We start from the raw sequence: 12,841 nt of genomic DNA, 5'->3' as shown, positions 1-12,841 counted from the left end.
CTTCGGGTTTTTTTGCAGTTTTTTGGGGTTTTTTTGTGTTTTATCTCACCTGTCCAATGTGCCCTGGCCCAGCTGGCCGAGCTCCAGGACAAGGCCACCTCAGCTGAGACCAAAGTTCTGGAAATGGGGACGACCCTGGAGGGGCTGCAATGGGACAGCGCCAAACTGCGCAAGCGCGAGGGGCGGCTGGACAGACACCTGGCCGAGGCCCTGGAGCAGGTAAAACACAGCTGGGCACACATCTGGGCACAGCTGGGCGCAGCTGGGCGCAGCTGGGAGGGGATGGGCAAAAAAAACCCCGTGAAAATCGGGTGAAAAATGAGGATTTTGGGTCAAAAATGGGGATTTTGGGGTGGAAAATTGGGGATTTTTTGGGCACAGCTGGGGGGGAAAAATTGGGGGAAATTTGGGGGGATTTGGGGGTTTAGGGACAGCTGGGGACAGGTGGGAGGGGATGAAGAAAAAAAACCCGGTGAAAATCGGGTGAAAAATGAGGATTTTGGGTTAAAAATGGGGATTTTCGGTCAAAAATGGGGATTTTGGGTTAAAAATGGGGATTTTGGGGTTACCTGGGCACAGCTGGCGGGGGGGGGGGAATGGTGAAAATTGGGAGGAAATGGTGAAGATTTTACCCCCAAAATTCACAGAATTGGCCCCAAAAATTGACTGAAAAATTCATAGAATTGGTCCCAGTGAGGGACACCAAAAACCCCAAAAAATCCCCCCAAAAAAACCCCAAAATTCACTGAATTAGCCCCAAAAATTCACTTAAAAATTGACTGAATTGGTCCCAGTGAGGGACACGAAAAACCCCAAAAAATCCCCCCAAAAAAACCCCAAAATTGTGAAAATTTTACCCCAAAATTCATTAAATTGACCCCAAAATTTACCTGAATCTACTCAAAAATCCCTTAAATTATTCACAGTGAGGGACACCAAAAACCCCAAAAAATTCCCCAAAAAAACCCCAAAATTGTGAAAATTTTACCCCAAAATTCATTAAATTGACCCCAAAAATTCACTTAAAAATTGACTGAATTGCTCAAAGTGAGGGACAGGTGAGGGACACCAAAAACCCCAAAAAAACCCCAAAATTGTGAAAATTTTACCCCAAAATTCATTAAATTGACCCCAAAATTTACCTGAGTCTACTGAGAAATCCCTTAAATTATTCACAGTGAGGGACACCAAAAACCCCAAAAAATTCCCCAAAAAAACCCCAAAATTGTGAAAATTTTACCCCAAAATTCATTAAATTGACCCCAAAACTCACCTGAATCTACTGAAAAATCCCTTAAATTATTCACAGTGAGAGACACCAAAAACCCCAAAAATCCCCCCAAAAAAGCCCCAAAATTCAATAAATTGCCCCCAAAAATTCACTTGAAAATTCATAGAATAGGTCCCAGTGAGGGACACCAAAAACCCCAAAAAATCCCCCCAAAATTGTGAAAATTTTACCTAAAAATTCAAAAAATTGGCTCCAAAAATTCACTTAAAAATTCACTGAATTGGTCCCAGTGAGGGACACCAAAAACCCCCAAAAATTCCCCAAAAAAACCCCAAAATCCTGAAGATTTTACCCCAAAATTCATTAAATTGACCCCAAAATTTACCTGAATCTACTCAAAAATCCCTTAAATTATTCACAGTGAGAGAGACCAAAACCCCAAAAAATGCCCCCAAAAAAACCCCAAAATTCACTGAACTGCCCCCAAAATTCACTTAAAAATTGACTGAATTGATCCCAGTGAGGGACACCAAAAACCCAAAAAAAAACCCCAAAAAGCCCCAAAATCCTGAAGATTTTACCCCAAAATTTCATTAAAATGGACCCAAAACTTCCCTGAATCTTCACAATTTTGGGGTTTTTTTGGGGGGATTTTTTGGGGTTTTTGGTGTCCCTCACTGTGAATAATTTAAGGGATTTTTGGGTAGATTCAGGTGAGTTTTGGGGCCAATTTAATGAATTTTGGGGTAAAATCTTCACAATTTTGGGGCATTTTTGGGGTTTTTGGTGTCCCTCACTGGGATCAATTCAATGAATTTTTCAGTGAATTTTTGGGGCCAATTTATTGAATTTTTAGGTAAAATCTTCACAATTTTTGGGGATTTTTTGGGGTTTTTGGTGTCCCTCACTGTGAATAATTTAAGGGATTTTTGTGTAGATTCAGGTGAATTTTGGGGTCAATTTAATGAATTTTGGGGTAAAATCTTCAGGATTTTGGGGTTTTTTGGGGGGATTTTTTGGGGTTTTTTGTGTCCCTCACCTGTTCCTTACTTTGACCAATTCAATGAATTTTTAAGTGAATTTTTGGGGCCAATTCAGTGAATTTTGGGGTTTTTTTGGGGGGATTTTTTGGGGTTTTTGGTGTCCCTCACTGTGAATAATTTATGGGATTTTTGAGTAGATTCAGGTGAGTTTTGGGGCCAATTTAATGAATTTTGGGGTAAAATCTTCACAATTTTGGGGCATTTTTGGGGTTTTTGGTGTCCCTCACTGGGACCAATTCAATGAATTTTTCAGTGAATTTTTGGGGCCAATTTATTGAATTTTTAGGTAAAATCTTCACAATTTTTGGGGATTTTTTTGGGGTTTTTGGTGTCCCTCACTGTGAATAATTTAAGGGATTTTTTGAGTAGATTCAGGTGAATTTTGGGGCCAATTTCATGAATTTTGGGGTAAAATCTTCAGGATTTTGGGGTAAAATTTTCAGGATTTTGAGGTAAAATCTTCGGGATTTTGGGGTTTTTTGGGGGGATTTTTGGGGTTTTTTGGGGGAATTCTTGGTGTTTTTGGGGGGATTTTGGGTTTTTTTGGGGGATTAGGGATTTTTTGGGGGATTTTTGGGGTTTTTGGTGTCCATTCTCACCTGTCCTATCCCTCCTGTCCCAGCTGACCTCGGGCTCCTACGGCTCCGGAAGCTCCGGAGGATTCCAGGGGGGACAAATCACCCTGAGCATGCAAAAGGTAACGGGAAATTCGGGGAGAATTCCGGGGATTTTGGGAAAAAATGCAGAATTTGGGAATAATGGGGAATTTAGGGGAAAAAAATCGGGAATTTTGGGAAAAAATCGGGAATTTTTTGGAGGATTTTTGGGGAAATTTTGGGGTTTTTTGGGAGAAATTCTGGGGAAAAGTGGGGGGAATTCTGGGGGGAAGACTCAATTGTAGGGAGAATTTTTGGGGTAAATTTGGAAAATTTTGGGGTAAATTTGGAAATTTTGGGGGGAAATGTGGAAATTTTAGGGATTTTGAGGAAAATTTTAGGGATTTGTGGAATTTTGGGAATTTTTCAGGAAAATTTGGGGGAAAAATTGAGAATTTTTGTGAGAACTTTCAGGAGAATTTTGGGGGAAATTGGAGGAAATTTTGAGAATTTTCGGGGAGAATTTTTGGGGGAATTTTGGGATTTTTATGGGAGAATTTTTGGGGGAAAATTGGGGAGAATTTGTGGGATTTTGGGGGAAAATATGGGAATTTTTCAGGAGAATTTTTTGGGCAAATTGGGAATTTTGGGGGAATTTTTGGGAGTTTTTTTTTGGAAATTGGAGGAAAATTTTGGGAATTTCGGGGGAAATTTTGGGGGATAATTGAGAATTTTTTAAAATTTTTGAGAGAATTTTTGGGGAAATTTGGGGGGATTTTGGGGAAATTTGGGATTTTTTGGGGAGAATTTTTGGGGAAGATTTGGGAATTTTGGGGGAAAAGTGTTTGGGAAAATTTGGAATTTTGAGAATTTTGGGAGAATTTTTGGGGAAGATCAGGAATTTTGTGGTTTTTATGGGAAGTTTTTGGGAATTCTTTTGGAGTTTTTGGGAATTTATGGAATTTTGGAATCCCAGTGGAATTTTGGGGTGAATTTTGGGATTTTTGGGGTTTTTCCCCTCCCACTTTGAGATGCTAAACTTGGGACAGATTTAGAGTGGAATTTTGATGGATTTGGATCAAATTTTGGGAGTTTTTTTGTGGGATTTTTTGGGAATTCTTTGTGAATTTTTGGAAATTTGTGGAATTTTGGATTTCCCCTGGAATTTTGGGGTGAATTTTGGGATTTTTGGGGTTTTTCCCCTCCCACTTTGAGATGGTGAACTTGGGACAGATTTAGAGTAGAATTTTAAAGGATTTGGATCAAATTTTGGGGTTTTTTTGTGGGAATTTTTGGGAATTTGTGGAATTTTGGATTTCCCCTGGAATTTTGGGGTGAATTTTGGGATTTTTGGGGTTTTTTCCCCCACTTTAAGATGCTGAACTTGGGACAGATTTAGAGTGGAATTTTGATGGATTTCGGTCAAATTTTGGGGTTTTTTTGTGGGAATTTTTGGGAATTTGTGGAATTTTGCATTTCCCCTGGAATTTTGGAGTGAATTTTGGGGTTTTTGGGGTTTTTTATCCCACTCCAGTTTGAGATGCCGAAATGGGCTTTGGGATGGATTTGGGGTAGTAATTTTGATGGAAATTCTGCGGATTTTTGTGGGATTTTTTGGGGGATTCTTCGGGGGTTTTTGGGAATTCAGGAATTTTGACAACCCCAGGGATTTTTGGGGTGAAATTTGGGATTTTTGGGGTGTTTTTTCTCCCCCCTCAGTTTGAGATGCTGAACGCGGAGCTGGAGGGGAACCAGGACCTGGCCAATTCCCGCATGGCCGAGCTGGAGAAGCTGCAGCTGGAGCTGCAGGCGGCCGTCAGGGGACAGGAGAGGCTCAAGGTGACACCCGGGGACATTTGGGGGCGCTGGGGACATTGGGGGACATTGGGGACATGGAGCAAAAATGGGGGAAATTTGGGAAAAACGGTGGAAAATTGGGAAAAAATGGGAATGGGGACATTGGGGAACATTGGGGACATTGGGGACTTTGGGGGACGTCAGGGGACAGGAGAGACTCAAGGTGACACCCGGGGACATTTGGGGACATTGGGGATGTTGGGACATTGAGCAAAAATGGGGAAGAACGGGAAAAAACGGGAGAAATTTGGGAAAAAATGGTGGAAAAATGGGATTGGGGACACTGGGGACATTGGGGGCTTTGGGGACATTGGGGACATTGGGGACATTGGGGACATTGGGGACATTGAGAAAAAAATGGGGGAAATTGGGAAAAATGGGATTGGGGACGTTGGGGGACACTGGGGGGTTTGGGGGACGTTGGGGACGTTGGGGACATGGAGCAAAAATGGGAGAAATTTGGGAAAAAAATGATGGAAAATTGGGAAAAAGGGGATTGGGGACATTGGGGAACATTGGGGGACATTGGGGACATGGAGCAAAAATGGGAGAAATTTGGGAAAAACGGTGGAAAATTGGGAAAAATGGGATTGGGGACATTGGGGACGTTGGGGATGTTGGGACATTGTGCAAAAATGGGGAAAAACGGGAAAAAACAGGAGAAATTTGGGAAAAAATGGTGGAAAAATGGGATTGGGGACACTGGGGACATTGGGGGCTTTGGGGACATTGGGGACGTTGGGGACATTGAGAAAAAAATGGGGGAAAATTGGGAAAAATGGGATTGGGGACGTTGGGGGACACTGGGGGGTTTGGGGGACATTGGGGGCGTTGGGGACGTTGGGGACATGGAGCAAAAATGGGAGAAATTTGGGAAAAAAATGATGGAAAATCGGGAAAAGGGATTGGGGACATTTGGGACATTGGGGGTTTGGGGACATTGGGGATGTTGGGACATTGAGCAAAAATGGGGAAAAACGGGAAAAAACGGGAAAAAATGGGAGAAATTTGGGAAGAAATGGTGGAAAAATGGGATTGGGGACACTGGGGACATGGGGGGCTTTGGGGTCATTGGGGACATGGGGGACATTGGGGCGTTGGGGACATTGGGGACATGGGGGACATTTGGGGACATTGGGGGCGTTGGGGACATTGAGAAAAAAATGGGAGAAAATTGGGAAAAATGGGATTGGGGACATATTGGGGACATTGGGGACATTTGGGGGACATTTGGGATTTTTGGGGGATTGGGGGCGTTGGGGGCGTGTGGGACGTTGGGGACATTGAGCAAAAATGGGAGAAATTTGGGAAAAATGGTGGAAAATTGGGAAAATATGGGATTGGGGACACAGGGGGTGTTGGGGACATTGGGGACATGGAGAAAAAATGGGGGAAAATTGGAAGAAATGGGACTGGGAGCATTGGGGACATTTGGGGGGATTGGGGGACATTGGGGACATCAGGGGACAGGAGAGGCTCAAGGTGACATTGGGGACATTGGAGACATTTGGGACATTGAGCAAAAATGGGGAAAAAACGGGAGAAATTTGGGAAAAAATGGTGGAAAAACGGGATTGGGGACACTGGGGACATTTGGGGGCATTGGGGACATGGGGGACATTGAGCAAAACTGGGAGAAATTTGGGAAAAATGGGAGAAAATTGGAAGAAATGGGACTGGGAGCATTGGGGACATTGGGGAACATTGGGGACATTGGGGGACATCAGGGGACAGGAGAGGCTCAAGGTGACATTGGGGACAGTTGGGGCATTTGGGACACTGGGACATGGAGCAAAATTGGGGAAAAAATGGGAGAAATTCGGGGAAAAATGGTGGAAAATTGGGAAAATGGGATTGGGGACACTGGGGACATTGGGGACATTGGGGACGTTTGGGGACATTGAGCAAAAATGGGGAACGTTGGGAAAAAATGGTGGAAAATTGGGAAAAAAGGGACTGGGGACATTGGGGACTCACGTGGTTCCAGGTGTCACTCAGGTGTCACTCAGGTGTCATTCAGGTGTCACTCAGGTGTCACTCAGGTGATTCAGGTGTCACTCAGGTGTCACTCAGGTGTCACTCAGGTGACTCAGGTGCCCCTCAGGTGACCCTCAGGTGTCACTCAGGTCACTCAGGTGATTCAGGTCCCCTCAGGTGTCACTCAGGTCACTCAGGTGTCCCCCAGGTGTCCCCCAGGTGTCCCCCAGGTCATTCCGATGACTCAGATGTCATTCAGGTGTCACTCAGGTCATTCCAATGACTCAGATGTCACTCAGGTGTCACTCAGGTCATTCCAATGACTCAGGTGTCCCCCAGGTGACACTCAGGTGTCACACAGGTGACTCAGGTGCCACTCAGGTCATTCAAATGACTCAGGTGACCCTCAGGTGTCACACAGGTGACTCAGGTGTATCAGATGTCATTCAGGTGTCACTCAGGTGATTCAGGTGACACTCAGGTGTCACTCAGGTCATTCCAATGACTCAGATGTCATTCAGGTGCCACTCAGGTGATTCAGGTGACATTCAGGTGTCACTCAGGTCATTCCAATGACTCAGATGTCATTCAGGTGTCACTCAGGTGTCCCTCAGGTCATTCCAATGACTCAGATGTCATTCAGGTGCCACTCAGGTGATTCAGGTGACATTCAGGTGTCACTCAGGTCATTCCAATGACTCAGATGTCATTCAGGTGTCACTCAGGTGATTCAGGTGACACTCAGGTGTCACTCAGGTCATTCCAATGACTCAGCTGATTCAGGTGTCACTCAGGTGTCCCTCAGGTGATTCAGGTGTCCCTCAGGTGTCACTCAGGTGTGTCAGGTGTCACTCAGGTGACTCAGGTGCCCCTCAGGTGACGCTCAGGTGTCCCGCAGGTGGCTCTGCGCTCGCTGCCCGAGGAGGCGGTGAAGGAGGCCCTGGAGTACAAAGTGCTGCAGGTGTCACTCAGGTGTCCCTCAGGTGTCACTCAGGTGTCCCCCAGGTGTCACTCAGGTCATTCAGATGACTCAGGTGACCCTCAGGTGACATTCAGGTCACTCAGGTGTCACACAGGTGTCACTCAGGTGACTCAGAGGTCACACAGGTGTCACTCAGGTGTCCCCCAGGTCATTCCAATGACTCAGATGTCACTCAGGTGTCACTCAGGTCACTCAAGTGATTCAGGTGACATTCAGGTGTCACTCAGGTCATTCAAATGACTCAGGTGTCACTCAGGTGTCCCCCAGCTGTCATTCAGGTGATTCAAGTGACAGCTGTCACTCATGTCATTCAAATGACTCAGATGCCATTCAGGTGTCACTCAGGTGTCACTCAGGTGTCACTCAGGTGTCACTCAGGTCATTCAAATGACTCAGATGCCATTCAGGTGTCACTCAGGTGATTCAGGTGACATTCAGGTGTCACTCAGCTCATTCCAATGACTCAGGTGTCACTCAGATGTCACTCAGGTGTCACTCAGGTCATTCCAATGACTCAGGTGATTCAGGTGTCACTCAGGTGTCACTCAGATGTCACTCAGGTGTCACTCAGGTGTCACTCAGGTGTCCCCCAGGTCATTCCAATGACTCAGATGTCATTCAGGTGTCACTCAGGTGATTCAGGTGACATTCAGGTGTCACTCAGGTCATTCAAATGACTCAGATGCCATTCAGGTCTCACTCAGGTGATTCAGGTGACATTCAGGTGTCACTCAGCTCATTCCAATGACTCAGGTGACCCTCAGGTGCCCCTCAGGTGACCCTCAGGTGTCCCACAGGTGGCTCTGCGCTCGCTGCCTGAGGAGGCGGTGAAGGAGGCCCTGGAGTACAAAGTGCTGCAGGTGCCCCTCAGGTGTCACTCAGGTGACACTCAGGTGTGTCAGGTGTCACTCAGGTGACTCAGGTGCCCCTCAGGTGACCCTCAGGTGTCCCGCAGGTGGCTCTGCGCTCGCTGCCCGAGGAGGCGGTGAAGGAGGCCCTGGAGTACAAGGTGCTGCAGGTGTCACTCAGGTGTCCTGCAGGTGTCACTCAGGTGTCCCACAGGTGTCCCCCAGGTGTCACTCAGGTCATTCAGATGACTCAGGTGACATTCAGGTCACTCAGAGGTCACACAGGTGTCACTCAGGTGACTCAGAGGTCACACAGGTGTCACTCTGGTGTCCCCCAGGTCATTCCGATGACTCATATGTCATTCAGGTGTCACTCGGGTGACTCAGGTGATTCAGGTGACATTCAGGTGTCACTCAGGTCATTCCAATGACTCAGATGTCACTCAGGTGTCCCTCAGGTGTCACTCAGATGTCACTCAGGTGTCACTCAGGTGACTCAGGTGCCCCTCAGGTGACGCTCAGGTGTCCCGCAGGTGGCTCTGCGCTCGCTGCCCGAGGAGGCGGTGAAGGAGGCCCTGGAGTACAAGGTGCTGCAGTCCCAGTTCTCGCTGCTCTACCACGAGAGCCTGCAGGTGAAGACGCAGCTGGACGAGGCGCGGGCGCTGCTGCTGGCCACCAAGAACAGCCACCTGCGCCACATCGAGCACATGGAGGTGCGGCCCCACCTGTCCAGGTGTCCCCAAGTGCCACCCAGGGGGTCCCGTTGGGTTTTGGGGCGGTTTGGGGTCTTTAAAATCCCGTAATACCTTATCCAAGATGGCCGCCGGTGCGATAAATCCCATAATGCCTCATCCAAGATGGCCGCCAGTGCCATAAATCCCATAATGCCTCATCCAAGATGGCGGCCAGTGCCATAAATCCCATAATGCCTCATCCAAGATGGCCACCAGTGCCATACATCCCATAATGCCTCATCCAAGATGGCCGCCATTGCCATCAATCCCATAATGCCTCATCCAAGATGGCCGCCGGTGCCACATTGAGCACATAGAGGTGCGACCTCACCTGTCCCCAGGTGTCCCCCAGGTGTCCCTCAGGGGGTCCCGTTGGGTTGTGGGGTGGTTTGGGATCTTTAAAATCCCGTAATACCTTATCCAAGATGGCCGCTGGTGCCATAAATCCCATAATGCCTCATCCAAGATGGCCGCCAGTGCCATAAATCCCATAATGCCTCATTCAAAATGGGCGCCAGTGTGATAAATCCCATAATGCCTCATGCAAGATGGCTGCTGGTGCCATCAATCCCATAATGCCTCATCCAAGATGGCCACCAGTGCCATAAATCCCATAATGCCTCATCGAAGATGGCCGCCAGTGCCATACATCCCATAATGCCTCATCCAAGATGGCTGCCAGTGCCACATTGAGCACATGGAGGTGCAGCCTCACCTGTCCCCAGGTGTCCCCGAGGTGTCCCTCAGGGGGTCCCGTTGGGTTGTGGGGTGGTTTGGGGTCATAAAATCCCATAATTTCTTATCCAAGATGGCTGCCAGTGCCACATTGAGCACATGGAGGTGCAGCCTCACCTGGCCCCAGGTGTCCCCAAGTGTCCCCAAGTGCCACCCAGGGGGTCCCGTTTGGTTTTGGGGTGGTTTGGGGTCTTTAAAATCCCGTAATACCTTATCCAAGATGGCCGCCGGTGCGATAAATCCCATAATGCCTCATTCAAAATGGCCACCAGTGCCATAAATCCCATAATGCCTCATCCAAGATGGCCGCCAGTGCCATCAATCCCATAATGCCTCATCCAAGATGGCCGCCAGTGCCATACATCCCATAATGCCTCATCCAATATGGGTGCTGGTTCCACATTGAGCACATGGAGGTGCGACCTCACCTGTCCCCAGGTGTCCCCCAGGTGTCCCTCAGGGGGTCCCGTTGGGCTTTGGGGTGGTTTGGGGTCTTAAAATCCCATAATTTCTTATCCAAGATGGCCGCCGGTACCACATTGAGCCCCTGGAGGTGCAGCCTCACCTGTCCCCAGGTGTCCCCAAGTGTCCCCCGGGTGTCCCTCAGGGGGTCCCGTTGGGTTTTGGGGTGGTTTGGGGTCTTTAAAATCCCGTAATACCTTATCCAAGATGGCCGCCGGTGCGATAAATCCCATAATGCCTCATCCAAAATGGCCACCATTGCCATCAATCCCATAATGCCTCATTCTAGATGGATGCTGGTGCCATAAATCCCATAATGCCTCATCCAAGATGGCTGCCAGTGCCATAAATCCCATAATGCCTCAGACAAGATGGCTGCCAGTGCCATAAATCCCATAATGCCTCATCCAAGATGGCCGCCAGTACCATAAATCCCATAATGCCTCATCCAAGATGGCCGCCAGTGCCATAAATCCCATAGTGCCTCATGCAAAATGGCCGCCAGTACCGTAAATCCCATAGTGCCTCATCCAAGATGGCTGCCGGTGCCATAAATCCCATAATGCCTCATCCAAAATGGCGGCTGGTGCCATAAATCCCATAATGCCTCATCCAAGATGGCTGCCAGTGCCATAAATCCCATAATGCCTCATCCAAGATGGCTGCCAGTGCCATAAATCCCATAATGCCTCATCCAAGATGGCCGCCAGTGCCATAAATCCCATAATGCCTCATTCAAAATGGGCGCCAGTGTGATAAATCCCATAATGCCTCATCCAAGATGGCTGCCATTGCCATCAATCCCATAATGCCTCATCCAAGATGGCTGCCAGTGCCATAAATCCCATAATGCCTCATCCAAGATGGCTGCTGGTGCCATAAATCCCATAATGCCTCATTCAATATGGCCGCCAGTGCCATAAATCCCATAATGCCTCATCCAAGATGGCTGCCATTGCCACATTGAATGTAAATATATATTAAAATATATCTGTAATCATTATAATAGTTATATATATAATATGTAATTATATATATTATATAATATATAATTGTTATTTTATAATTATATAATAGTTTATAATATATATTATATAATTATTTTATATAATATGTATAATAATAATTTATATAATTATATAATTATATAATTACTATTATATAATATATATATAATAGTTTATATATAATTATATATATTATATCATATATTAAAATAATAATACATAATATATATTAAATATATAATTAATATATTTAATATTTTAACATAAAATACTGGGGAAAAAAATCTAAATAAAAATTCATTTAAAAATCACAAAAAAAACCAAAAAAAAATTCATTTAAAAATCAAAAAAAAAGTTCATTTAAAAATCAAAAAAAAAATCCGAAAAATTCGTAAAAAATCACCAAAAAATCCCCAAAAAAAATCCGAAAAAAATCCGAAAAAATTCCCAAAAATGCCAAAAAACAAAATGAAGTTTCTGGAATGTTCCAGAGCGACGAGCTGGGGGTGCAGAAGCGCCTGAGGACGGAGGTGATCCAGCTGGAGGACACCCTGGCCCAGGTGCGCAAGGAGTACGAGATGCTGCGCATCGAGTTCGAGCAGAACCTGGCGGCCAACGAGCAGGCGGGTGAGGAACAGCTGGGCACAGCTGGAGGGGAGGAAATCGGGGAAAATTGGGGGGAAATCGGGGAAATTTGGGAAAAATCTGGTGAAAATTGGGAGGAAATGGGTGAAAATTGGGAGGAAAATTGGTGAAAATTGGGAGAAAATCAGGGAAAATTGGGAGGAAATTGGGGAAATTTGGGAAAAATCTGGTGAAAATTGGGAGGAAATGGGTGAAAATTGGGAGGAAATTGGAGAAATCTGGTGAAATTTGGGAGGAAATAGGGGAAAATTGGGAGGAAATTGGGGGGAAATTGGGGAAAATTGGGAGGAAATTGGGGAAAATTGGGAGGAAAAAATTGGGAGGAAATTGGGGAAAATTGGGAGGAAATTGGGGGAAATCCAGTGAAACTTGGGAGGAAATCGGGGAAAATTGGGAGGAAATTGGCGAAAAATGGGGGAAATTGGGAAAATTGGGGGAGATTGGGAAAATTCGGGGGAAATGGGTGAAAATTGGGGGAAAATTGGTGAAAATTGGGAGGAAATTGGGGAAAATTGGGAGGAAATTGGGGAAATCTGGTGAAATTTGGGAGGAAATCGGGGAAAATTGGGAAGAAATTGGCGAAAAATGGGGGAAATTGGGAAAATTGGGGGAAATTGGGAAAATTCGGGGGAAATGGGTGAAAATTGGGGGAAAATTGGTGAAAATTGGGAGGAAATTGGGGGAAATTGGGAGGAAATGGGTGAAAATTGGGGGAAAATGGGTA

The 12,841-nt window shown here is 46.2% G+C and overlaps 1 protein-coding gene across 1 annotated transcript in view; it reads left to right on the top strand.

The window, feature by feature from the left end:
• Nucleotides 1–12,841, top strand: part of LOC136569838 (E3 ubiquitin-protein ligase BRE1B-like) — a gene marked incomplete at its 5' end in the record, with an annotated part of 28,280 nt that continues 15,439 nt past the window's right edge. The window contains 5 exons of the mRNA XM_066570202.1: nucleotides 1–219; nucleotides 2,897–2,971; nucleotides 4,590–4,709; nucleotides 9,068–9,247; nucleotides 11,964–12,099. Of these exons, the coding sequence (XP_066426299.1) occupies nucleotides 1–219; nucleotides 2,897–2,971; nucleotides 4,590–4,709; nucleotides 9,068–9,247; nucleotides 11,964–12,099 (730 nt within the window). The remainder of the gene's footprint in view (nucleotides 220–2,896; nucleotides 2,972–4,589; nucleotides 4,710–9,067; nucleotides 9,248–11,963; nucleotides 12,100–12,841) is intronic.

Source organism: Molothrus aeneus, unplaced genomic scaffold (assembly GCF_037042795.1).
Source record: "Molothrus aeneus isolate 106 unplaced genomic scaffold, BPBGC_Maene_1.0 scaffold_271, whole genome shotgun sequence".
NCBI lineage: Eukaryota > Metazoa > Chordata > Aves > Passeriformes > Icteridae > Molothrus > Molothrus aeneus.
This window is presented reverse-complemented; position numbering and strand designations above follow the sequence as displayed.